This window comes from Prionailurus bengalensis, chromosome D4 (genome assembly GCF_016509475.1).
Source record: "Prionailurus bengalensis isolate Pbe53 chromosome D4, Fcat_Pben_1.1_paternal_pri, whole genome shotgun sequence".
In the NCBI taxonomy this organism is placed as follows: domain Eukaryota; kingdom Metazoa; phylum Chordata; class Mammalia; order Carnivora; family Felidae; genus Prionailurus; species Prionailurus bengalensis.
Genome location: NC_057359.1, coordinates 73,421,943 through 73,448,457, shown reverse-complemented (window position 1 = coordinate 73,448,457; position 26,515 = coordinate 73,421,943). Strand labels below are relative to the sequence as shown.

Genomic DNA, 26,515 nt, shown 5'->3' with positions numbered 1-26,515 from the left:
ATGAGTAGTTGTGTAAACAGGGACCAGGGACGGAAGTGATAAGTTTTCCTCTTAGCGGTCATCTCCTCCTCCTTGACTTTTGAACAGATGGTGACTCTTCAGCTGTTAAACCAACACGAGCAAGACAAGGGACAGAGCAGCAGTGAAGAAGAGGAGGAGAAGAAAGAAGAGCGGCCTCGGCAACCTTCAGTCTCAGGCAGTGCTGAACCGCCTCCAGCGCCCCTGAGCGGGGAGATGCAGGGGTCCCCCTCACTGTCACGGGAGCAGGCAGTCCAGGAGGCTGTCCCCCCACCTCCTCGGGTCCTCTCCACTCCCGAGGAAGAGGTACAGGGAAAGGAAGGGGAGCCCTCAGAAGCAGAGGCGCTCTCAGAGATAGAAGAGGGGTCCCTCTCACCTGAACTGACTTGTGGCCCCTCCCAGAGAGCTCTGGGGCCTCCGACTTCCGTTCCCCCTATGCCTCCGGGCCCTGTACTTGTGGACTCTGAGTGCGAGGAGACACTTGCCAGCCCATTGGAAAATCCCTGTGTTGAGGAGCCAGAAAGCACTGCGAGACTGTCCCTGACTTCACACCTCTTGAAGGGGGACCCACTAGCCTCGGGGTCCGAAAGTCCAGGAGAAGAGCCTCAGCCTCCAGAGCTCAAGAAAGACGAGGATGTCACTAGCTCCGCTGTTCCCTATAGGGAGCCAGGGGGCACAGAGGCGGGTTCTCCAGCTGTTGGAGCAGCAGGCGCACCCAACCACTGTTCTCAGCACACCAGGTATGTCTGCCTCAGCAGAGTTTCCAGAACAAGGCGGCTGCATGTGGAGGTTGCCGCTGGTTTTTCTAGGGCTGATAACGCATCCTCAGAGGTGGACTGTCTGATTCACTTATTCATTCAGTCATGTATGTGAGAGGCTCTGTGGTTGGCACTGTGATAGGGTGGTAGGCAAGGCAGATTTGGTTCTTGAGTTAAGGAGCTTATAGTCTAGTGGGGAAGACACAAATATTTATGTATTATAAAAGTATGATAAGTGCTTAAAAAAAGAAATTCTCTATTATTATAATAGAGAATAAAGGGGGAATTATTCTACTTTAGATAGAGAGGTTAGGGAAGGATTCTGAGAATGCAATTTTTAAACTGGGACCTAAAGAATGGAAAGGAGCCTTCAATGTCAGGAGTGGGAGGAAGAGACTGCAGAAAGCAGGAACCGCACGTGCAAGGGCCCTGTGGTAGAAAGGGACATGACACAAGGAACTAAAGAAGGCACAGTAAGTAGGAGAGTGGTGTTAACCTGAGATTGGAGAATAAAGTAGGGACCGAGTCATGTGAGATTTTGTATCACTCTTAGAAGTTTGGACTTTAAGTACCATGAAAAGCTACTAAAGGGATTTAAGCAAAAAAGTGACACGGCCTGATATATTCGTTTTAAAAGATCACGCTGGCTGTAGGTTATGAAGGGAGTCAGGAGTGCCAGAGGCTAGCATGGAGGCGGGAGGAGTTCCTGGGTGGTCATCACAGCTGTTGAATTCTTTCCTCGTGTGGGCGCCGTGGGCTGGAACAGGAACAGCAACATTGTCTGTGACTTGATTTTCTTGATTTTTCCTTCAGTCTCTCTGGGGATGAAGAAGATGAACTATTTAAAGGGGCAGCTCTGAAAGTTTCAAGGCCCAAAGCACAGCCTGACGAGGAGGATGAAGATGAGGTGGTAAGGAAATCCCAGACACTGCCGAGTCCTCCCGCCACTACCTGGGGGCCCTTCCCCGCTGGCCCTGAGAAGAGGACCGGAGTCTGTGGGTGGCCCACGCCCTGGGCTCTGTGTGCAGCGCCCTGTGGGAGCAGGCTTGGGGCTGGGAGGGGGCAGCTCTGTAAGCAGAGGGGGGATGGGCAGATACCACTTTACTCCTGAAAAAGGATCACGATCTCCGTCCATGTGGGAATGGTTTCTACTGTCAGTGAAGGAAGTTGTGCTGCTCAGTCCTGCCTTAAAACGCTACAGCCTCAGGTTCCCTCAGGTCTGCTCAGAGACCATGTGCATTATACAACCTGAAGGGACTTGGAAGGTCTTGTCTTGCATCCTTATTCATAGAGAAACTGAGGCTCCAAAAGGTGGTTTACCTAAAGCCACAGAGGGAATTAGTGGCAGAGCTGGGCTCCTCCTGAACTGGGCACCTGAGCCTTTCTGCTTCCCCAGCCTGCTTTCCAAGCTGCTGTCTTGTTTTGTCACCACAACACCCAGAGTAGAAAGCAGCCTCGCTCTACAGAGCTCCAGGGTGGCGGCCGGAAGCAGCTTGCCCGTGCAGCCTGTCCCCACTCTGCAACGCCAGGCTGTCACTAGGACATTCAGCTGCTCTGATGGGAATGTCACTAGAGGAGGCGTGGATGGAGAACACACACCAGCCTCAGGCTCAGACTGTCCCAAGGACAGAAACGTGCGGTGACTGGGGGCACATTTTCTCCCCTCACATGTCAGCCAGAGTGGGCTTTGCCTTTGGCCAGAACCAGGGGGTGTGGCAGAGCAAGGAGCTGGCTTGCATCGACCAAAACCTTTCCCTCCTGCCTGTGCCCCTGCGGGACACGCACCATTTCCTCCTGTTAGCCTTCAACAATTACATTTCCATTCAGGAATTCTGCATATGAATTCTGCACTTAAAAATAAGAACGAAAAACCAATTGAGTATCCCAAGTGGCTGCCCTAAATATAGTTGGAGTGTTTAATTAGCAGTATATTATTGGTATTACTATGAATACTATCAAGTTAATTCCTATTTCCGGGGTACTCTGAAAACCTCACAGACATTCTCATTGAATCCGCTACTAATCCAGTGAGGTAGGCACTTTTATCCTGTTCTATAGGAAAGAGGACTGAGGCTCAGCAAGTTTAAATAACATGCTCAGGGTTATCACGCTGGTAAATGGAGAGCCGGAATAGAACAGAAGCAGTGAGCCACATTTTTATTCACTACTGTCAGAGCGTAGAGATCACCTAGTTGATGCCCAGAGAGAGGCACCCCTGTTAGTTGGTGGTGGAGATGGGATCAGCCCAGGCACCCCTGACCACATCATGCTGCCTTCTGTTTGGCCGGCCCTGTGAAGACTGACCCTGGGCCAGGGTAGCTCAGAGCAGAAAGTATCTTAGTAGGGGGTGGTCTGTGCGTGCCTTTCTCCAGCATCAATCCCTGCTTCCCCCGTGGGACCTGGTCCCCACCAAGCCAGAAGAAAAGGCCAGGAGCTCAAGTCATGAAAAGTAGGGAACTTCCTCCAGAGCCCGTTAATCCCCCTTTTCCTACTACCCAGGTGGAGGAAGCGAGGGAAGGGCCAGTGAGATCAAGGGTGCGGGGGCCGTGGCCCTGTGCTCCTGGGCTTTCTTCATCTCTTGGCTTCTCCACTTGGTAATGTGGCCAAGCCGCTGAACTCAACTCTCTCTCAAATGGCGGGGTCACATCTAGAAACAGACAGGCCACCATGGGCCACAGCAATGTTTTTTCGGATAGAGCTGTATTCTTTCCAGCCTCCCTTCATCTTCCTGCATCTTCTCTCTCCCCTTAGGGCTGCTCTGCTTCTTTCCTTCTTCCTCCTGCTCCCATCTCTCCCCTATCGACCCTGCTTTTCCCACACGAAATGTGTAAGTCACTGCATGAGAAGAAACCTGTCAAATCAATACATGTGTTTCACAAATAAATGACCAAATTAGCCAAACAAAGTTGGTCTTCTTGTGTCTGTGTTGGAAGATTGCCTCCCTTCTCTGCCTGCTTGTCTCAGCTTTATCTGGAAGCCCAGGTTTGATGGCCTCGGGGTTAGTCCTTTCAGTAAAACCGTAACCAACACCCTCCTTTCCAACCTGGAGCCGGGAACGGGTGTCAGTTCACTTCCCCTCACACAGGCGGGAAGGCCGTCTGGTGCAGGGACAAGTGAGGACTGACTACTCTTTCCTGTTTTGGCAGAGCTTGAAGGGACGCCCGCCCCCGACACCCCTTTTTGGAGATGATGACGATGATGATGACATTGACTGGCTGGGATGAAGCCCCAGGAAACCGGTGCAAAGGTTTCTCTACCGCCCCTTCCCTAAGCGCGATTTTGCACAGCCAGCCCTGGGTCTAGACGAGCCACAGGGGGAGGTGAAGGTGAGCGTTCTGAGGACAGCGGTGCAGATATCCGAGTTCCCCAGCTTCTGAGCGCCCCGCCCGGCTGGTCCGAGAGGAGCGTGAGCCTGCCTTCACAACGTTGGGGTCCTGCCTCAGTGTCCTGTTGGGAGGAAAGGCTGGTGGGTAGCCTCCAGCCAGTCACCTACAAGAGTCCTGTCCTCTTGTGAGCTTTTTAGTCTCTTCACTAACTCAGACTGATCTGCCTCCCGATGCTCAACCGTGCACCAGCAACAGAACCTGTCGCCTCGGGTGAGGTCTCCCTGGTGGAACCCAGGGTGGATTACACTGTCTAAACCCCGGTTCGGTTAACAGCCTTGCCTGCAGTCCTGGGACATGTATCTTTTCTCTGCCTTAAGTCTGATACAAGAGGTCAATGAATATTTGAAATTAACAAAACTCAAATAAATGTCTGCAATGGAACTCGACACAAGCTCTTGGGGAGAAATCGAATTTGGTGCTAAGGCAGGCCGTGCTCCTCTCTGGGAATCTCAGGGTAAGAGTTGTAACAGACCTGGGTTGGTTAACATGCACAAAAGCATTATGACATACTCCCTGGGTACCCCGGAACTCAGGCTTTCAAGGAATGTCCCCACTCTGCTGTCCCCATTCGTCCCAGCCGTTGAAGGCTTGGGGCATCGTGGTTATCTGAGAACCCGTCATTTCGTTCGCTTGATCTGGCACACTCAGTCTTGCACCCTAGGAAGCCGTGGACAGAAGGTGGGAGGGTCCAAACGCTGCATTATCATTCATCATGGCACCTGAGGGACTGATTCTCCTCCCCCCCCCCCTTTTTTAAGTTTTTTTATTTTGAGAGGGGGAGGGAAGGCAGGGTGGCGAGAGGGAGAAAGAATCCCAAATAGCCTCTACACTCAGTGCAGAGCCCGGTGTGGGGCTCGATCTCACGACTGACATCATGACCTGAGCCAAACTTAAGAATCAGATGCTTAACCAACTGAGCCACCCAGGCATCCCTGATTCTTCTCTTTGAGAGCAGCTTCCTTTCCCTGTGGACTCAGGGCCAGGGCAAATGCCGAGAAGAGTAGTGAGAAAATATACGTGGTCATTTTACTTCTTCCAAAGACCATGCAACCAGTCTTCAAAAAGAATAATTTTAACAAAAACGTTCCCTGGTTTAAAATGTTTGTAAGATAGGCTCCTGAATTCCCATGGTCTGACACCATCCTTTGTGAAGACAGATCTTGTGTGAGCTTGTCTGCCATAAGTGGGGCTGGGCAACAGAACTACCACTGACTCAGCTCTGTTGTTGAGTGCTTTATACAGACTGTCTCATCTCCATGGCCCTTGCAGAAGACACTGTTACCCCATTTTATAGAGACTGAGGCTTCGAGGTAAATTAATTTGTCCAAGGTCACATAGCTATGAAGCAAGAGGATGAGAATTCAGATCCTGGCCAGCCTATTCTAGAGCCTGGACTCTGGTCCACCATGGTGGCGACCATCACTGCGTTGAGGGAAGAGGGCAGTGGTGCTTGTAAGAAATACAGACTCCTGGGCCCCATCCCAGATCTCCTGGAACAGAATCTCTGGACTGTTGTGGTAAAATACACAGCACGGACTTTTCAGTCCCCACAGTCTACATACAGTCAGCCTCGTGCCACTGGGCATCATGTGGTCCTAGCCAGTTACTCTCTTCGCCTCCCCCTCATCTGTGCGGATGAGCAGATTCGGGCCAGGCTGCCTGGCCCCGCCTCCTAGCTCTGCCACTCACAGTGCTCAGCTTCCTCTTTTCTAAGACGGACAGATTTCCTACCTTGTTGTGAAGGTTAAATTAGTTAATACTGTAAAGTGCTTAGGACACTGGCACGTACAAAGCTAGGTGTCTGTTAAATTTTTAAAAATTCAGGTTAGTGAAGGTGCTATCTTTTGTGACTTGGCCCTGAAGAATGTCCACATGCTTAGTCTACCTAGCTTCTCTAGAGCATAGATTTTCTAAAAGCCCTCTGTGCTGTTCGGGCCCCACACACCTTTAGAGGCTATATCAAACCAAAGAGGTTGCCGGTCACCCATGGAAGTGCTCATCTCAGCAGTGCCCAGGGGAGGGAGCCTTAGCCGCTCAGCACGGATAACTGGATACGTTGAGGCTGCATCAGCGAGACCGCACTGGACACTGGAAACCTTCCATCCGTCATGACACAGAACAGCCTTCCAGTTTCCTGCTGAGGTGTGGAGGTTGCACTGGTCAATATTGAAGGCGGCACGTACTTTCTGTTGCTGTTGTCACTGTAAATTAAAGAGGGGGGTTTGATGTATTTTTGCTTCTGGCCTAGGGAGAGAAGGTGCTTTGCAGTCTGTGTGACAAAGCGTTGTTTTTCTCACGGCACAGCCCCCAGTCAGTATTTGGTGTGTGAGCATAAGAATGACTGTCGGCTCGGCTAAGGTTGTGGGGTGTCTGCCTGAGGGCGTGGCGTTTCAGGGCTGGCTTCCCTGAGCACAGAGTTGTCTTCATAGCAGGTGCACAGACTCAGTCTCAGCTCCTGCTGAGTTATAAGGGGGGGGAGGGGGGGCGGCGTGTGCTTGCTGTCTCAGTGAGGAGAAACACAAGAATGGTCACACGTTGTTTAAAATATATATATTTATTAAAATGTATATTTCTTTTTTAATCCCCAAAGCTTAAGACCGTCTTTCATCTAGCCCGTGAGGTACTTGAACGCAGACATTACAGTATACAGCAGTGATTTTCCCTCCCTGGGTCTCTTATTTCCTTTTTCTGTAACGTGAACTACCTGGAGAGTTCCATCTAAGTCTACAAATGTAATGCTTTGGTTTGATTGCTTATCGCGTCTTCGGTCAGCAACCCCCGTGGCTTACCCACTATTTCAAGTGAATGAAATCATGTTTCCCCACCAGATGATTATGGCTGAGCAGGAAGTAATAAATAGAGAACGTTAAGTATTGAATATTCAGTGCAGTTCTCCGTTCTGCTAAAAGAAGGATCCGGATCAAAGGAGGCACTGGAGCCAAAGTGCCCCAGACACCTCAAGCCCTTAGACTGTCTTCCTCCCGCAGGCAGTGCTGTCTGATGGGAGAAGCTCCCTATCCAGAGGATAAGTCCAGCTCCTCTGCCTTTAATCTGCTGTCACTCATTCTCCCCACAAGAAAGAGAAACAGTTCCCAGCAGAAGTTGCTGTCCATCATGAATAACATGAAGTCATTTCATTAAAAATTGTGTCTTGTATTAATGTGCAAAATTGCCAACCAGGGGTTCAGTGGGGAAAATGAAAAAATCTTAGTTTGTTCTCATGATCCACAGCAGGGGACAAACTTTATGTGTCCCAAAGGCAGAAAGGTGAGAAAAAGGAGCCAGTGTGGTCTCTATCCCTCAGACAGAAGAGGTCAGGAAGGCCAGTGGAAGATGCTCCTCTACATAAGGCACAAATCACGAGAGCAGAAGGTATACAGCTTCCATGACCTTCGTCACCCAGAACCCATCTCCCTGTCTTGAAGATCTTTGGAAATTCTTAATTTTTGAGTCACAGAAATAAGTCCTCATGGGCTCAGCAACCCTGTCCCCAGGTTCTGGTCTCTCCACTCTCCCTCGGGCCACAGAAGCCTTACTAAGGCACAAAATGACCGTGCCCGGGCCCTGTGCATGATGGCTGAGGACAGAGGTAGCTGCGGTGGCCTCCAAACTCCAGGCAGCAAGTGCCGGCTTCAGCCGAAAGTCTCCAAGAGCTGGGAGCGAGGAGAGGAACCGCCATCAGAAGAAACGGAAGACATGGGGCTGGAATTTCAATGTCTGGAAGAGGGGGCCCCAGCTCTCTCTAGCCCTCGGTGCCCGCAGAGCCCTCACCAGCTAAACCATGCTGAGAAGTGGGTAGGCTAGGTAGTATCCTACAGCAGAGCCAAGGATCACGCCGAAGAAAATCCAGGTGTTGTAGGACATGACAGCCAGCATCATGAAGTAGCCTATGACCACCTGAACGACATGGATTAGCGACTGGCCAAAGTGACAGAAAAACCACCTAGATGAAAAGGAGAGCCATGTTAATGTTGGTAATGAGCTGGAAGCAGGAAGTAGAAAGAGCAGCTGAGTTACAGGACCAGCTTATTTGTAATTTGTATGCTTCACCCAGAAGAGATTTCTTTTCAAAGAGCTCTATGAGAAACCACTGACGGGACAGGGCCCTGTACAAGGAGCCTTGGATAATCACTTCTTTACTACATTTAGCTCTGAGCTTCCTGGCATCCTAGGCAAAAGGGAAAATGAGACATGTATTCTGTCATGTCTGATAAAGGATAATACAAACTCATCAATCAGTAAAGCAGATTTTTTTTTTCCTTCTGAATCTACTGTGGGAGGCAATACTACAATGGAAAGAACATGAGCTTTGGTGGCAGATCAGCTCCTGGCTCTGTCACTTAACACAAATAACTTAACCTCTCTGAACTGAAATTTCCTCATCAGGGAAACAGGAATAAGAACGCCTCCCTTGCAGGGTGGGTGTGTATAGTAGAGATGCCCGTGTAAGGAGCAGGCAGGCTCCTGACGCACGGCTGGAGCTGGAGAGAAGGCAGAACTGGGACCCTACGGGACTGCCTTATCAGACCGGGATGGGGAGGAGGGGGAGGAGGGAGGAGGGAGGAGGGAGGAGGGGGCTCCCTGACCCAGATGGATCCACCGCTGACAGCAATTCTTAGTACTTGTGTAGGGACGGCTGCAGATTCCATCCTGGGTTTGGAAACCCTAGTGACCTAAGCAACTGCTGAGATTTGGAGGGGGGGCCAGGTGGACACCCGTATTGCTAGGCAGAGGCCTGCACAGAGTTCTGAAGGTCTGAGCCTCCCAAGTGGCTGTTCACAGCTCTGGCTTGGGCATCAGGTGTCCTCACTACTTACGGTAAGCACTTCGGCAAGTTTTGTTCCTTGGGCCTCGATGTGCTTTCTGTGAAGTGGGGCTAATGCCCTGTGGGCCCAGCCTGTCTCTCAGGGTGACTGTGAGTAGTACTCTGCCGTTCCCCGCACACTGTGCCTGTTACCTGAGGCGGGCTCTGCTGACCGGGGCCGAGTCTGAGGCTGAAGAATCCTGGTCTGTCTCCTCAGTGAGCTGCTGGCTGGAGAGGACGGACACACTCACTACAGCCTGGTGGAGCAGCTTGGCTTTGCCAACCTTGATGCTTTCATACAACACAGCCAGGAACAGGACCACCAGCACGGAAAGGGCCATGCCTGTCAAACGAAGCCGAGTTGCAGAGACCGGGCCGGGCAAGCCGTGGTCACCTTCTGGCAGCTTCCCCTGGGGCCTGGGGTAGGTGGCAGGAGACCACCTCCACCCATTCCCTCTGAATCCATCCCATCTGCCTCTCTCGCATCTTCTCCCCCTGCCGTGGGCTCAGAACTTCACTGTCTCTTTCCCTCTCCAGCTCTTTCTTGGAAGGGTTGGCCTATCAGGGTATGGCTTTGAGGTCAGGAAGAGAAGCCCTCTGGGAAAGATAGGGTCCTAGGGTGAAGAAGACACATGCCACCGCCCCCAGCTGCTCCCCCTGCAGGGGTCACAAGTCTCTGTCAAGACTGCTTTTTTTTTCTTTTTTTGAGAGAAGGCACAAGCAGGGGAGGGGCAGAGAGCGAATCCCAAGCAGGCTCCGCGCCCAGCGCAGAGCACAATGTGGGACTGTATCTCACGACCTCAAGATCACCGCCTGAGCCGAAATCACGAGTCAGGCACTCAATAGGCTGAGCCATCCAGGCGTCCCCTGTCATGACTTCTTGTTAAGGGAAGAGCATGTACAGTGAGGTTCCGTTTATGAGTATGTACATAGAAAAGTCTGGAAGAAGGGAGATTCAGCAAAGAAGTCGTAATCATCTTAGCAAATTAGGATATAAGAGATTTATTTTAGAGAGAATGAGTGGGGGAGGGACAAAGGGAGTGGGGGAGAGAGAACCCCAAGCAGGCTCCATGCTCAGTGCAGAGCCTGACATGGGCTTGATCTCATGACCCTGGGATCATGACCTGAGCTGAAATCAAGAGTCAGACACTCAACCGACTGAGCCATCCAGGCACCCCAGGATATAAGAGAGTTTTATTTTCTTCTCACCTAACTTCCCAAAGTTTCTACTGTGTTTATTGCTTGTATAATAGTGGAGGGGGGGGGGGAACCAGTAAGTTATTTTATGGAAAACATTAAGTGCTTACTAGGGCTGCTGTGTAAAATTAGCTGCTAATTGCTACTTTGGTTTTACAAGACAAGAGGAGGGATACTAAATGGTCCAGCTATAGTTATTTTATTGGGCTCCCAGGAGGAAATCATCTACAAAAGATGCAGGTTATTTAAAATATAAAATTACATGTAATTACATGCATATGGTACAAATTCAACTGGTGCAAAAGGGTATACAATGAAAGGTTAGTCTTCCTCCCAGCCCAGTCCCTAAAACCCCAGTCGTCTCCCTGGAGCGTTTTCCTCCATAGCTTTCCAGGGATCCTCGCTGTCAATATAAGCCTTTGAACGACAGCATCCTGTCTGTGCATATTCTTCTGCATCTGACGTCGCCATCCAAGTACACCTTGTACAGAGGTTCCCCTTAGTCCACACGGATCTGCCTTATTTCTGGGGTTTCATAGTGTCTGTGATAGAGTCTATTTTCCAAAGACGGCCACCTCACCCTATCCCTGCCAATGTGCTCTGCTTACAATGTCAGCATCCTGCCATCAAGTGGTGGGGTCCATGCCCCCCACCCTTTAGGCTGAGAAGACCTTTGTGACTTCCTCACCCAATATAGGTGGAAGTGAGGCTCTGTGACTTCCAAGGCTGGGTCTTAAAAATCCCGTGCACTTCCACCTCGTTCTCTGGACACACTCGCTCCTTGGAACCCAGCTGCCCTGCCACAGGAAACCGGGGGGCCATAGGAGACGCCACACGGAGGGCTTCGGCCAACAACCTCCGCTGAGGTCCTCGCTGACAGCCGACAGCGAGCGGTCGACTGGAACATGAGGAGGTCTTCAGGAGGACTCCAGTCCCAGCCACTGTCTGACTGCACCTGCCTGAGAGGCTTTGAGGGGGACAGCCTGGCAGAGCACAGTCGACTCAGAGCCTTGAGAAGGGGTACTACAGACTGGGATCCCCGGCATGAAGGCATGATCATGATTTATTTGATCGACGCCTGCAAGGATGGGCATGTGGGCCACTTTCATTCTACTTTTAAAATGCAGTTATTGAAGCTGAACCAGAACTCCATCATGAATTCGGGCCCAGCTCTGCCTTTTCAAGTCAAAGCCCTATCCTTCTCTTGTAAACTGGTGTCTCGTCTAAAGCCCAACCAGCAGCGGCTGCTCTGGGTTTCTGAACTGACGCTGGGCATGCTATGAAGGAGGTGCTAGGAGACAAGACACCTCGATCTACTTCTGGCTCTGAGGTTTACTCGCTGTGTGACCCTGGATGAGTCTCTTTCCCTCTCTGGGCTTCAGTTCCTTCTCTTGTAGTAGAGGCAAAAGCTGTATCCTTGGCCTCTCTCTGGGCCTTTGTGACAGTGAGAAAACGGTGCCTTTTGGGATCTGAAAAGCAGTGCTTGCAAATGGAATTATAAATGCAAAGTTCCTGCTCAATTGTAATGTAAGAGGAGTCAGGCCCTTACATTTGAGCCCACTTAAACGTCCACAGAGCGTAAAGAGAACCCAGGCTGTCCACTGCCTAGAACTACCAGGCTTTCCAAGCTACAAGCCTAGGCTTCTCAATTCTTACCTGCAGGACTGTGGACATTCCAAAAATCAAACAGAAGCACCACCTCATTGGAGAAAATGAAATGCATCTGAAAGAGAAGGGAATCTGCATTACAGGGGGCTTAGGGCAGTGGAAGTCATGGCCCCTAATGCTCTCCAGCAGCCTCCCTTAAAGGCCCAGAGGAGCGAGGTCACTGGTCTTAAGTGCAGGAAGGGACGTTAGCTGTCCCCAGGACCAACTTGAGGCCAGGCCGGGCAGGGACGCACCCAAGGCCCCACAGCAGGTGCACAGCAGGGCTATCATGGAGCTGGTCCTGCTCCGGGTGGAAGTGAGGTGTGGGGACTACCACACAGGTCGGTGTTGTCAGGTCAGGCTGAGATGTCCCCTCTGTGCCCTCCAAACCCAGTGGGGAAGCACCGGACTGTGGAACGGCTGCCTCTCTTACCCTGGGCCCTAGCCATTCTGTTCCAGCCATGTGTATCCTGGAGGGGCCAATGCCGCCATCTCCACTCTGTGCTCCACATCCGTCTGCTCATTTAACATTAAACATTTGGTGACCCCATTCTGTGCCCAGCATTCTGGACAAAGGTTAACATCTCTGCCCTCGATGAGCTCTCCACCTCGCAGAAAGAAGGAAGGCAGAAGCACAGACCACGCAGTCGCCATCTGAGTGCCCTTCTCAAAGAGCGCCTTGCCCATCCTGTGTCGGCGGGGGCATCAAGGGTTCTTTATACATAATCTCAGTTCACAACAGCCCTGTTTGTGACAGGGACAATTAGGCCCATCTCATGGAAAGGAAACTTGGGGAAACTAGCCTCAGAGGAGTTAAGTAATCTTCTGAAGGTGCCAAGGCTAGGAAGTTGGCAGAGTGGAGATTCTAAGCCGGGTCTAGCTGGATGCCAAGCCAGGATTCCAGGATGCTATGCTCCCCTCGATCACCAAGAAAGGAGGACAAGAAGGGAGCCAGGTGGCGATTCTCAATACCCACACCAGGCTTAATGACTGTGTTCGGCAACATTAAAGCCGGAGGGATCAATATTAGTCCACCGTCTCAGGAAAAGGAAGGTCCTCTCTCATCACCGGGTAAGTAGGACCTCAGTCCACAGCAGCGGCTCTGCAAATACCGTCAGGGCTCTGCCAGCTAAGGGGACCCTGGCTGAGTGGGATCAGATGACAGAAGCTTTGCCTTCTAAGGCAAGTATTAGAATCCCCAAATGTCAGAGCTAGAGTGTCCTTAGAGAGTTTCTTTTATTGTGATATAATTAACATGTAACTCTATATTAGTTTCAGGTGTACAACATGATTCACTATTTGTATATATTGTGAAATGATCAGCTAGTAAGACTAGCTTAACATCCATTACTGCTCAGTTACAAATTTTCTTCTTGTGATGAGAATTTTTAAGATCTACTCTCTCAGCAACTCTTAAATATACAATACAGTAGTATTAACTATAGTCACCATGCTGGGCATCACTTTTTTTTTCTCTCAAAGGGTTTTTTTTTTTAGTCCCCTGGCTTTCAACTCTGTTTTGGGGTGTGTGTGTGTGTGTGTGTGTGTGTGTGTGTGTGTGTTTTGCCAGGGATCACTGGCAAATAAAATCTTCCTTGTAACTCCACCATATAAAACCCGGGGTTCTGAGTGAGGAGGGGAGAGGGGTCCGAGCTCTGCAGAAACTCAGTGTGAAAAACACTGATCTGGTCCCACTTGGCCCCTCTCTACCTCCATCTCATTCCCAGATGGGGAAAATGAGTCCCAGCAGGGGAAGGGATTTGCCCAAGACCACATAACAGGAAAAGGGAAACCTAGGAATCATATAAAAATCATGTTGAAGAATTCTGAGATAAAATTTTATCTCAGATAAAAGCTTTTTATCCCCCTAATGGGAAAGGGGTACCTGCTTAATGTAAAAAGCTGAAACAGTACCAAAAAGAAAGTATAAATCATTTTCAATCCTACCAGCCAGACATCCCTTGTTAAGATTTCAAAAAGCATATACGTTGACTTGACAAAATGTTCACAAAAGATGGACATGTGAAAACAAACAAGTACCAATCGTCCTGCGAGACTCCATTTACACTGGAGTTACGCTCATTCAGCTTCAACAGAAGCCTTGGGCACCATCTCTGCGTTGGGAGCAGAGGGGGTATTGCACCATATGCCCCCTCTCTGGGTTCACTTAATAAAGCGGTTGGCATGACTGGAATGTCCCCAACGGCTAGTCAGTCAGAGAAGTTCCCTAACTGGCTTCCTTCTATCATCCTTGGGCCTGGGCCAGCACGCTCAGGAGCCTCAAACAACTTTTGCTGTGGACTTGAACACCCACAAAGCAATAAATGTAATTCAGCTGACAAACAATGATTTTCGTTTTGCTAGGGATGCAGATGCTGGAGATACGGAGACAAACGAGACAAGTCCTTGGCCCTCACAGAACTAACCATCCATCAGGGGAGAGGGAAGGGAAGAGATCATTACAACAGGTGTATGTAGTTCAGTGCAAGGGAGGCACAGAGGATGCTTCCTGGGGGTGCTGGGGATTAAGCCCCCTGGGGAGGTACCTAACTCAGCCAGGAAGACAGATGGCTTGGACATCTGAAGCGGGGGGGGGGGGGAGGAGGGGGGGGCGTGCGCAGGAGGCAGCCAGGGGGAAGGCGGAGTTTAGTATGTTCCAAGCTGGAAGTGCCCGCAGAGTGGGTCCACCTACTGGGGAGTGAAGAATCGGGGGAAGACAAAGCCTCGCCTACCCTTGCCTTTTCAACCGGAGAACAAGACTCAAATCAGCAATACTCTGAGTTGGGGCTACATTTTTCAGTGAAACAGGGCCCCGTGGTCAGATATGCATGAGGCAGCGCCCTACCCTCGTTTCCCCACTTGGGTGGAATCTCAGCCTCCAGACCCCAAGTCTAACTTATCTGTGCCTTATTCAGGGCCCCACCCTGGGCAGGGAGAGGCTGTGGTGAAGAAGAGAGCAATCATGGACTTGTTTTCTTTACGTTCTCATCTGCGGTTACTTACACTTTGAGAAGCGCTCTCCCATTTATAAACCCAAGAGTTCAGCGGGGAGCTTATGTCCCTGTCCTGTGCTGCCCGGCTCTGGAGCTTTTCACAAACTCTTCCCCTCTATTTCCCCTTTTAGAAACCCAGTAGGAGGTGGGGGGTGAGCCTTCGACTAAGTGACCAGTGTTGGCTTCCTGTATCTTCAATTCTATGACATTCTTCGTGGGATGTATTATGATTTCTTCGAAGACCAAAGAGTCTGGCAAGCTGTCATTCTCTCCCAGGTGAACTCCACCTAAAAAAAATAGTCTGAAATGCCACTTCCTACCCAAATGTAGGGAAGATGGAAAGTAGCTGGGTCTGGGGGTTTTTTCCCCCCAGAGATTCAGACCACAGGCTAGCCGCGACAGAGAGCCCCCCACCCGCACCCCCGGGCGTGTTCTCGGTGCGTGAAGTGCACCGGGCCTTAGCTCCTGATGGGGGCCTTCTCGGAATCTCCGCCAAGTCACTGCCCCCAGGGCAGGGAACCCTCGGCCAAGTCCGTCTTCACCCACCGCGCCTCCACCGCTCGTCCGGTCGGGCCGGAATGACTCCCAGCGGGAGGCACAAATAAGAGAAAACCCCAAAGCAAAGCCACCGCCAGCTCCCCCTCCCGCGTCCCCCCAAGGCTCGCTCCCGGCCAAGGGGCGACGGGCACTCGAGGGTCCCGCCCGGGCCACCCGCCCCGCGTCGTCGCTGTCGGCGGAGCCTGCACTCACCTTCGAGGTGAGCGCGCCGAGCGGGCGCCGGAGCCGCTGCTACTCACTCGGGGCTCCCAGCTCCGAGTCCGTCCAGCCGCCGCCGCCGCGGTCGCGACCCGGGCGGCGCGGTCACATGTCGGGGTGAGGCGGGCGCGCGGGTGCCTGGGAGTTGTGGTCCCCACGTGAGGCCTCATTCCGGGCGGCCTGGGGCGCACCCACGGGTCCCCGAGCCGGCGGCGCGCCAGCCGGAGTCGCCAGCGCAGCGGGGGCTCCGTCCTGCGCACCGTTTGGCTCCTTATCCAGTTTTGCACTTGACCTGTCTTTGCAATTATCATTTAAAAAGTTTATTGCTCTTCTAATAACGCGAGCAAATCTTTACACGAGTGAAAAATTATAAAGTCCATTCTATGGGCCAAATAGCAACAAATCAGGAGTAAATTAAATTATGCCCTCGGCTTTTAAATGTGGCTGCTCTTTTTCTATCTTTTCCAATCTGATAAGCAAAAAAGACACACAGTTTTAATTTTAACTTGTATTTATTTGATTACTAGGATGGTAAACTTTTTTCTTATTGGTATCTCTGTTTGTGTATTGTCTGCCCGTTTTATCCATCCAATTTTTCGAGGTGCAGGGAATTTTCTGGGGGATGAGTGACCTTTAACAGTATTTCATTTTTTTAATGTTTATTTATTTTTAAGAGAGAGAGAGAGTGCAAGTGGGGGAGGTGGAGAGAGAGAGAGGGAGACACAGAATCCAAAGCAGGCTCCAGGTTCTGAGCTGTCAGCACAGAGCCTGACGCAGGTCTCAAACCCATCAACCATGAGATCATGACCCGAGCTGAAGTCAGACGCTTAACTAACTGAGCCACCCAGGCGCCCTCATTTTTAAATACACAGTTGTCCAGTGGGAAAAAGGAAACCTCAGAGAAATCTTACCAGAGACAGTAATAGTAGAGGACTTGAGCCTGGAGTGTGACCTCAGTTCAAATCCTGAGCCAGCAAGTATTGGCTTTGGGACCTCAGGCAAAAGGTATTGTGTTTCTGAGCCTCAGTTTCCTGGTCAATAAAATGAAAATAATAACAGAATCTATGTCATAGGGATGTTCTAAGGCTTAAATGAAGCCTCGTGTGTTAAATTTTCAGTACAGAACCTGGTTATGGGAGCTTGCTCAATAAATGGTAGCTCTTGTCGTCATTAGCACAGATATTTCTGGAGAGGAAGCAGATCGCCAAAGGTCAAGACACTTGCTCAGGGTCAGGCAGCTTGTAAGAGCCTCAGTCTGAAGGACAGTGGGGGTTAGAGGGATGTCAGGGATCAGGTCAGCCTCAGGGAAAGAATATGGGACTGACATCATGAGGGGGTCTGGGAGGGAGCCCTGCTGAGGGGAATGCACTGGTCCATGGAGGAAGCTCATGGATATTCTTGAAGCATCTGGGTTGCAAGAGCTTGGGAGGGATTTGGAGATTTGGGTGTAATTTTTCACCTCCCTGGGCCTCACCTGGGAAACAGGAGTAAGAAGACTTGACCAGTCTTCTTGAGACTTGAGACTTGAGACTTCTTGAGAGAAGCAGGCTCTCTCATGCGTTCCCTTAGCCCACACCTCCATCCCCCGTAGAAGAACTGACAACACAGCTTTATTCATTTGACTGTTTTTGTTGGCTTTGTCACAATCCGGTGACCTTCACACTTAGTTCTAACTTCCTCGTGTGTGTTATGGCTATAACACTCTAGCCCTGAAGTTCTAAAGTGCCCCTTTTCTTTCTGAGCCATCAGAGACTCCCCTCCTCCAGACCCCGGGCAGAGAGTCTGGTGCCAACCACAGAACCCCAGCTCATAAGATTCCACCACAGCCAGTCAAGCCTTGGTCCACAGCCAAGAGATTGTTTCTGGATTCTATATTTTGACAGTCCTCTCCTCCTGAGGAACAACAAAGATTCTGCCCTTGTCTTTTCCAGCACATTCCTAGAGCCCCCAGACAGAATCCTCAGTCAGGAAAGATGACGCTGCCTCGGATGTCGCAGAGATCTGCGAGGGGCCCCTTCAACGGCGGCCCCTCATCAGTGGTGGAGGGGAAATCTAACCAGTCATTTCTCCTTCTGACACTCAGTAGAGGAACTTGAGGCCTCACGAGAAAACTGGCGTGCATAAAATGTTACTCCTGCAGCATATCTGGCCTCGCTGTGCAGGTAAGGCTGTGGGACCCCAAGGGTGCCACCCTCCATCTCTGGGCCCCAGTGAGGGGCGGAATGGATGACCTTTAACTTCCCCTTCACGTGCCAACGATCTGCGGTTAGAAGTGAGCGTGAGGTTGGAAGCCTCGCTTTATGACTACGACTTTTTGTAAAGTAGGAGCCACACTCAGTGTGTGGCTTGACCTCACAACCCAGAGATCAAGAGGTGAATGCTCTGCCGACTGAGCCAGCCAGGCGCCCCTGTGGCTAGAACCTTTGTATGTTTTCCATGTTGCCGCATTCAACTAGCCTCCTCTGTTCTCCCCAAACCCTGTTATTTTATGTTTATGCTGTGACTAGCATTATGTATCTGCCATGTGCGACACAGGAAGAGTAGGACATTCGAGGCTGGCCAGTGTGGCGACAGAACATGTGTGCACATGCGTGTGTGTGTGTGTGTGACTCTGTTGGTGAGACTGGAGAAAGCAGGATCCAGGCTAGAACAAGCCGAAGGCTATGTTTTAAGTCAGGAATTGATTTGGGGACAAAGGAGAGGCAGCGAAGGGTTTTTCGTGTATGCTTTTCTCGCTGCATTTCCCCCTTGTCTTTCCCGAATGTCACTCTCCTGGTGAGGCCTACCCTGACCACCCTGTTTAAAACTGCCATCCCTCTTGGATTCCCTGTCCTGCTTCCTCTGCTCTATGTCCCCTTAGTACTTACCACCTTGTGACATACTATTTAATTTGGTCATTCATTCTTTCTTTCTCTCTGCTCAAATAGATCAAGGAGAACAGGGATTTATTATTTTTTTTAATGTTTATTTATTTTTGAGAGAGAGAGAGAGAGAGCACAAGTGAGGGAGGGGCAGAGAGAGAGGGAGACACAGAATCCGAAGCAGGCTCCAGGCTCTGAGCTGTCAGCACAGAGCCCGACGCGGGGCTCAAACCCACAAACCGCGAGATCATGACCTGAGCCAAAGTTGGTGGCTTAACAGACTGAGCCACCCAGGCGCCCCAGAACAGGGATTTCTGTCTTTTTGTTCAGGAAGGTACTCCTGGTTACTAAGTAACATAGTTCATGTCACCAAGCAGACTATTAATAAATATTCATTGAACAAACGAATGAATCCCGGCAGGTAGATGGTTTGTGCTTCATTGCTTCAGAGGAAGGAAGTGGTAGAAACCCAAGCAACCTGTGAGACATGACAGTTTCGTTTCTCACGAGCGTTTTGGCAGGTTTGGGCAGCTTTTGGCAGGGCAAGACAGGCTAAGGAGGAAGGAAGGGGGGGGGGGTAGTGACAGCTAATGGGTATGGCGTTTCTCCCGAGTGATAAAAATACTCTGAAATTAGATAGTTGTGATGGTTGCACCAGTCTGCGACTATGTTAAAGTTGTACACCTTATCGTATGTGAATTATATCTCAAGAAAGTTGTTATTTTTTTTTTAAGGCACTGAAGATTTTATATATTAGGTCTTTCACTTTCAGAGCTCTGAGTTACCAAGTTAGAAAACAAAAAGAAAAATCTGAGGGGCGCCTGGGTGGCTCAGTCGGTTGAGCGTCTTCCTTCGGCTCAGGTCATGATCTCACATTTCATGGGTTCAAGCCCTGCGTTGGGCTTGGTGCTGTCCACCCAGAACCTGCTTCAGATCCTCTCTTCCTCTCTCTCTGCCCCTCCCCTGCTTACGTTCTCTTTCTCTCAAAAATAAACCTTTCAAAATAAACAAGCAAACATTTAATTAATTACTTAATTAATTAATTAATTAAAGTCTGAATTCTCTGAGGCCACCATGTTGTGAGGAAGCCCAAGCCGTATGGAGAGGCTCCACATAAATGCTCGGGCTGGTGGTGTGCTTGTCTCCCAATGTCACCTGGCATCAGACGAGTGAAGCTGTCTTTGATCCCGCCCCGTTGAGCCTTCAGATGACTCTGGCCTCCACAGACATCTTAGTGAAATTGCATAAGAGACTTCAAGCAAGAGCTGTCCAGCCAAGTCCTTCTTGAATTCCCACAAGATCGCGGGCAAAATAAAATGGTTGCTTTAAACTGCTAAATTCGGGGATAATCTGGTAAACATTAAAAGAGCTGGAATATTTATAATCCAGCTGATTTCTTCTTCTTCTCTTGGATTCATTTTACAGGAGGTGAGGTGAAACTGGGGTGGGGAATGTTCTTAACATCTTCTTTTTCTGAAGGTTTTTTTTTTAAAAAAGTAACCATTTGTTTAATAATGTATCCTCCCTCCACACAGAGGCTTTGAAGCAGCTCACAGACAATCAAGAAAAGATAAAAAATAAGCAAGGGAGGGGCTCCTGGTGGCTCAGTCGGTTAAGCGTCTGACTTCGGCTCAAACCCAAGAACCGAGACATCAGGACCTGAGCCTTGCATCAGGCTCTGTGCTGACAGCTCGGAGCCTGAAGCCTGCTTCGGATTCTGTGTCTCCCTCTCTCTCTGCCCCTCCCTGCTCATGCTCTGTCTCTCTCTCTCAAAAATAAATAAACATTAAAAAAATTTTTTTTTAAATAAGTGAGGGGAAAATTTGCAATGATCAGGGAACCCAAGTGATGAAGTTACTCAGAAGAGCCCCTGGAGAGAGCGACTCTAGCACTGAATGCACAGAGAGTGCTCGCCACCGGGCAGCTGTGACCGGGTCGTGGTGTGGGGTTTCCAGGCCCTGCACGGGCCTCTCCCAGCAAGGACTCTCAGGGCACATGAGGGAATGTGCTAGGAGGAGTCACCCGTGGGCGTCTGTGCATTGTCTTCAACCCTGGGGCTTTGCCCTTCTTGGAGGCTGTGAACTTTGGCTCTGGACCTGGATGTTCTTAAGAATGATGGTCAGAGCCCAAGTTCCTCCCTGCTTGAGATATCTGTCTGCACTGGCTCTGTCACCACCAGGACTCTGAGCTTCTTCCAGAACATGACCCTGCTCATCCTGGGTTGTTGAGCATGCAGAGGGCAGCTCCTGGGGGTTCCTGTAGTCTGTTTCCAAGTTCTCAGGGAGCCAGGACTGTGCTGTCTCTCTTTCTCCCTGCTGGGGAACTTCCCACGCTGGATTCCAGGCCTCTGCTCCCCCACGGTCCAGTAAAGATCCCCAAGGAATGCAGGGTGCACGTAAGTGCCTCTGGCCTCCCCATCCATCTCCTTCCTGATCCAAAGCCCGCTAGGACGAAGGACAGCATGGGCTGGCCAGCCTACCGTGAAGGGGATATTAGTTTCCTATGGCTACTATTAAAAAAATTACCCCCAGTTTGGTGGCTTAAAAACAACGCACATTTGGGGCGCCTGGGTGGCGCAGTCGGTTAAGCATCCGACTTCAGCCAGGTCACGATCTCGCGGTCCGGGAGTTCGAGCCCCGCGTCGGGCTCTGGGCTGATGGCTCAGAGCCTGGAGCCTGTTTCCGATTCTGTGTCTCCCTCTCTCTCTGCCCCTCCCCTGTTCATGCTCTGTCTCTCTCTGTCCCAAAAATAAATAAAAGTTGAAAAAAATTTTTTTTTAAAAAAACAATGCACATTTACTCTCTCACAGTTCTGGGAGTCGGAAGCCTGAAAACCAGATTCACCAGGATGAAATTAAGGTATCACTCCTTCCGGAAGTTCTAGGGAAGAGTCCCTTCCTTGTCCTTCCCAGCTTCTGGAGCTGGCTCCTGCATTCCCTGCCTTGGGGGAACCTTCCACCATCTCCAAATCCCGAAGGATTGCAACTTCAAATCTCTCTTTAAATCTCACACTGCCTTCTCTCTTGTGTGTCCAGTCTCCTTCTCCTTACTTCTAGAGGACACAGTTTGCAATTATATTTAGGATCTATCCAGATAATCTAGGATAATCTCCCCATCTCAAGATCCTTGATTTAATACTGTGTGCAAGTCTCGTTTGCCAGATAAGGTAACATTCACAGGGGCCAGGAGTTAAGACCTGGATACTTTTTAGGGCCATTATTCAGCCTAACATAGGGAACATCAACATTTGTGACTTTACTGCCTGTCTAGAAGGGCCTTCAGCCGGGGGTGCCTGGGTGGCTCAGTTGGTTAAGTGTCTGACTTCAGCTCAGGTCATGATCTTGCTGTTTGTGGGTTCGAGCCCCACGTCGGGCTCTGTGTTGACAGTTTAGAGCCTGGAGCCTGCTTCAGATTCTGTGTCTCCCTCTCTCTCTGCCCCTCCCCCTCTCACGTTCTATCTCTCAAAAATAAACACACACACACACACACACACACACACACACACACACAATTTAGAAGGGCCTTCAGCCAAACCAGAGCAAGCAACAGGATGACAGAAGGATGAAAAGGAAGACTGGTTTCTTTGGCCTCATTGGCAAGGGCGGTTCTGTGCTGACTCCTTCATTCTCGAGGCCAGGGCCGAGGAGGGGAGCAGCACCACAAATTCTCAGGCACAGACTCCCTGCTGGACTTCACGGGGACTCTGACCTGAGTTGTCCCGACAGGCTCCTTCCATACCCGCCGTGGGGTTGTCCACCTCAGCTGCAGAAGACTCCCAGGCCTGGCATGCCTGCCTCCTGCAGGAAGGGGGGGGGCTTCGAGCACTTCCCCTCGGAGCTGCGTGGAGCTCGCAGGGCCAGCCCCTCGGACTGTCCCCGCACGTGCAGGATCCAAAGGTCTGAAAGACAGAGCTGTCCACATCCTGCTCAGCTGTTGACAGCAGATACACAATACTTTTCTAAAAAATTGTGGTAGGGGCGCCTGGATGGCTCGGTCGGTTGAGCGTCTGACTTCGGCTCGGGTCATGATCTCGCGTTTCGTGAGTTCAAGCCCCGTGTCGGGCTCTGTGCTGACAGCTCGGAGCCTGGAGCCTGTTTCTGGTTCTGTGTCTCCCTCTCTCTCTCTGACCCTCCCCCGTTCATGCTCTGTCTCTCTCTGTCTCAAAAATAAATAAACGTTTAAAAAAAAATTGTGGTAAGATAGACATAACATAAAATCTGCCGACTTAACGATATTTACGGGTTAAGCACATTCACACTGTTGTGCAACCAATCTCCAGAACGTTGCACCTTGCAAAACTGAAACTCTCTCTGTTAAACAACTCCCCATTCCCTCCCCCACCACTCTCCGCCCCCCCCCCCCACCTTCAGCTTCCGGTAACCACCATTCTACTCGATGTTTCTAGGAGTTCAACTACTCTCAATATGACATATAAGTGGGGTCATACAGTGCCTGTCTTTTTTGTGACTGGCTTATTTCACTTGACATAATGTTCTCCAGCTTTACCCATGTTGTAGCATATATGAGGATTTCCCTCCATTTTAAGGCTGAATACATTCCACTGTGTGTGGAGACCACATTTTGTTTATCTATTCATCTGTCTGTGGACGCTTGGGTTGTTTCCACCTCTTGGCTATTGTGAACAACGCTGCTTTGAATGTGGCTATACAAACACAAATACTTTTTATCATTTATTTATTTATTAAATTTTTTTTTGAGACAGAGAGAGAGGCAGAGGGAGAGAGAGAGAGAGAGAGACAGAGCACAAGCAGGGGAGGGGCAGAGAGAGAGGGGGAGACACAGAATCGGAAGCAGGCTCCAGGCTCCAAGCAGTCAGCACAGAACCCTACGAGGGGCTCGAACTCACCAACCGTGAGATCGTGACCTGAGGTGAAGTTGGACACTTAACGGACCCAGCCACTCAGGCGCCCCCACAAATACTTTTGAAAAGTAAGTGCTTTCCAAGAGTCTTGACCCTGCACTGCCAGTTCTTATGGAAAGAAACTGTGAACTGACCCCATCTCTCTTCCCCTACGGAGGGCCCATGCTGGGTGCAGAGTCCTGAACGTGTCCCTGAAAATCTTAACTAGATCCCGACTGCACATTATTCCCTAATTCCTTAATCTTGGGCAGAGCAGGCTCCAGCTTGTGTATGGAAATTTTCCTCTTGGTTTTCTCCCCCCGGTGAGAAAGGAAAAAATGGATGTTCATCCCCAGCAGCCTTAAAAGAAGCCAGACAGGAACATCTTAGGATGTCCACTTGTTCAACTACTGTGGGTATTTTGGCCCTTAGTGGATCATAAATCAAATGATCGCTCGATACTGGAGGAAGGACCCCCTGCAAAAACCATTTGGATTTATTTACCTTATCTCTGGGAGTATAATCAAGTATTCATTTGAAACAGATGGAATTGCTCCTAACTCCCCTCGCTGGCAATTTCACACAACAGGTCAAGCAACAGCTGGGCCAATGGCATGGATCTGGCGGGGAAGGGAGTCAGTGGCAGACAAACCCGTTGGCTCTGACTTTGGAGGAGACCAAACTGGTTCTGCTTGGAGAGTAAAGGTTGTTTTTCTGCCTTGGGGGTGGGGATGGAGGTGGGGGTGACTCTGACACTGTAGAGTCAGAGGTCTGGTCACAGTCTGAGGCATCAATGGTTAAATTATATACATACTCATCAGGAAATGTCTTCGAGACATAGCTCTATCCCTTCAGGTCTTTCTGGAGAGGGAAGGTGAGATTCCAGTAGCCCATCAGTGGTCCAGGAGAAACCCCTTCTTACCATGTCTGTTCTGAGCAGCCTCCACTCTAAGAGGCAGCATGCCTGACCTCCACTCTGCACCTGTTGACTGGGGGTGGGGGGGGATGCTGGACAATTAGTGCCATTTCTATCTTCCTTTGGTTGATATTCCCCACATATAAACACATAAAAAGGGATTCTTTCTTTTTTTAAAAAAAAATTTAAGTTTATTTTGAGAGAGACAGAGACAGACAAGGAGCAGAGGAAGGGGCAGAGAGAAAAAGAGGGAGACAGAGAATTCCAGGCAGGTTCCACACTCCTGGCACAGGGCCTGATGTGGGGCTTGAACTCATGAAACCACAAGATCATGATCTGAACCGAAATCCAGTCAGACGCTTCACCCACTGAGCCAGCCAGGTGCCCGTAAAAAGGGATTAATATTAAGGAATGCTTAATTCAGCCAACCAAAAGATGGGTGTACATTTGGCAGTAAATAACGGAAGCCCCCACAGTGACTCAGAGACAAACCCGAAGGACCAGATGAACAGCTCACATTTTATTTGTTCGCTCAACAGACACATCGCACTGTTTGTGCCTCGGATACTGCAGACAAAGAACCACCTGGAGGTTTATCAGTCAGCAAGGTTTTTTGCTTTGAGTACACAGGGGTCCAGGGGGCTCTCTCCCACACATGCCGAATGTCCCCTTCTGGGACAAATCACAAGCGATGGGCGGGGAGAGGTCGACCACAAAGCATTGTGGATGAGGGGCCACCTGTGTGTATATGAGGGACGGACGTGTGCGTGGTGGGTGCTTGTGCAACTGTGTACGTGTGTTTGGAGGCTGTATGTATGGTTCTGCACTTGGGAGTCAGAATGAGCGGTAAGTCTGGGTTTGTGGGAGCTGTCACGTGACGTGGGACTGTGGCTGAGTGTTGGAATGGTGTGTGTGTGTGTGTGTGTGTGTGTGCACATAGAGGTCTACGTGAGTGTGGCACTTCCGATGAAGAGGGAGAGAGGAATGGGCAGTGCTCACCGTCGGCCATGAGAAAACCCCCAGGAGGTAAATGTGGGACGCAAATGCTGCAGAGACGATCCATGTCCCCAGTCCCTTGCTTGGCAAACCCGGGGGCTTCCTGCCTTCAGCTGGAGTCAGGGCTGATTTACTAAGCGCTTTAGTAGACCCAGGGCTAGTCTATGTGGGTCCTACTCTCAGCCAGCTCGAGAAATTCTCCTCCCGTTTCTTTGTGCCCTGAGACACCCTCCTCCACAGACCCCTGCCTGGTTTGCAGAGGGGCAGATGAAGTTGTCACCTTCCAGAAAGCTGCCAACACATGTTTCTGTATAAATGGACTGAACACAAGAACCAGAGGGGGGGGGAGGGGAGTGACCTAGCCTGTCTCTCTAGTCACTGAGAGGTCGCCATTTCCAAAAAACAAAAAACAAACAAACAAGCAAAACCCCCCAAAACAAAAAAACTGTAGTTGGAGCTCGAGCAAATTCAAAGGAGCAAGGATATAGGTCTTCTTCCTTCAGAGGTAAATCCCCTGCTGGACCGAGACTCAGGAGGCCCGACTCCAGACTGTGCTGTCTATTGCCCTAAAAGCTGAAGAAGGTCATTTCCCTCCTCAGGGACTCTATGGAGGAATAAAGATAATCTATAACACAGAATCTCTAAATTGTCTGCTTTGTCAAAGTTGTTAGTAAATAGTATTGTAATGATCCGTCAGCTTGTCTGTCTCCCCCACTAGAATGTGTTACAGACTGAAGGTTTGTGTCCCCTCCTTCACCCACGCAATTCACACGTCGAAGCTCTGATTCCCTGCGTGATGGCATTGGGAGGCGAGGCCTCTGGGAGATAACTAGGTTTAAATGGGGTTATGAGGGTGAAGCCCCACGATGGGATTAGTGTCCTTATGAAAGAAAGAAAGACCAGAGCTCGACCTCTCTCTGCCCTGTGAGGACACAGTGGGAAGGCAGCTATCTGCGAATCAGGAAGGGGGCTCTCCCCAGGAAGGGAATCTGCTGGCACTTTGATCTTGGACTCCCCGGTCTTGGAAACTGTGAGGACAGATATCTGTTGTTCAAGCCACCCAGTCTATGGTATTCTTTTATAGCGGCCTGAGCTGCGTAATACAAACGCGGGGTTTTCTCCTGAATTTCCAGGGCCTGCCCGAATTTCTGGCATATATAAAAGATGACGATAACAATAGTGATATCTAACAGTTACTGAGCATTTACTGCGTACCTGATTCTATGTTAACCATTCCACGTGGATTATTTTTTCTAATCAGCACAAAAACCAATGGCGTGAATGTTGTGCTCATCCCCATCTTTTTAGAGAGGCCACGTAGCT

The 26,515-nt window shown here is 50.2% G+C and overlaps 2 protein-coding genes across 4 annotated transcripts in view; one reads left to right on the top strand and one right to left on the bottom strand.

Annotated features, from left to right (window-relative positions):
• FKBP15 (FKBP prolyl isomerase family member 15) overlaps positions 1 to 4,548 on the top strand; it is a 58,502-nt gene extending 53,954 nt beyond the window's left edge. Inside the window, 3 exon segments of the mRNA XM_043565748.1 lie at positions 88 to 758; positions 1,590 to 1,686; positions 3,923 to 4,548. Of these exon segments, the coding sequence (XP_043421683.1) occupies positions 88 to 758; positions 1,590 to 1,686; positions 3,923 to 4,000 (846 nt within the window). The 3' untranslated portion in view covers positions 4,001 to 4,548.
• SLC31A2 (solute carrier family 31 member 2) lies at positions 1,370 to 15,666 on the bottom strand. Of its 3 annotated transcripts, XR_006294986.1 has the most exons (5): positions 15,554 to 15,659; positions 11,820 to 11,886; positions 9,120 to 9,309; positions 6,108 to 6,363; positions 1,370 to 1,594 (listed from the first exon to the last, which is right to left on the bottom strand). XR_006294986.1 is itself a non-coding variant. In XM_043565749.1 (4 exons), exons 2-4 carry the CDS (start codon positions 11,884 to 11,886, stop codon positions 6,189 to 6,191), a joined length of 432 nt encoding a protein of 143 aa, XP_043421684.1. In that variant the 5' UTR covers positions 15,554 to 15,659; the 3' UTR covers positions 5,383 to 6,188. The 3 variants fall into 3 exon arrangements, 2 of the variants coding, with proteins under 2 accessions (XP_043421684.1, XP_043421685.1); XM_043565749.1 differs by lacking the exon at positions 1,370 to 1,594 and having other exon boundaries at positions 5,383 to 6,363; XM_043565750.1 differs by lacking the exons at positions 1,370 to 1,594; positions 6,108 to 6,363 and adding an exon at positions 6,698 to 8,105 and having other exon boundaries at positions 15,554 to 15,666.
• Between the last annotated feature and the right edge of the window lie 10,849 nt (positions 15,667 to 26,515).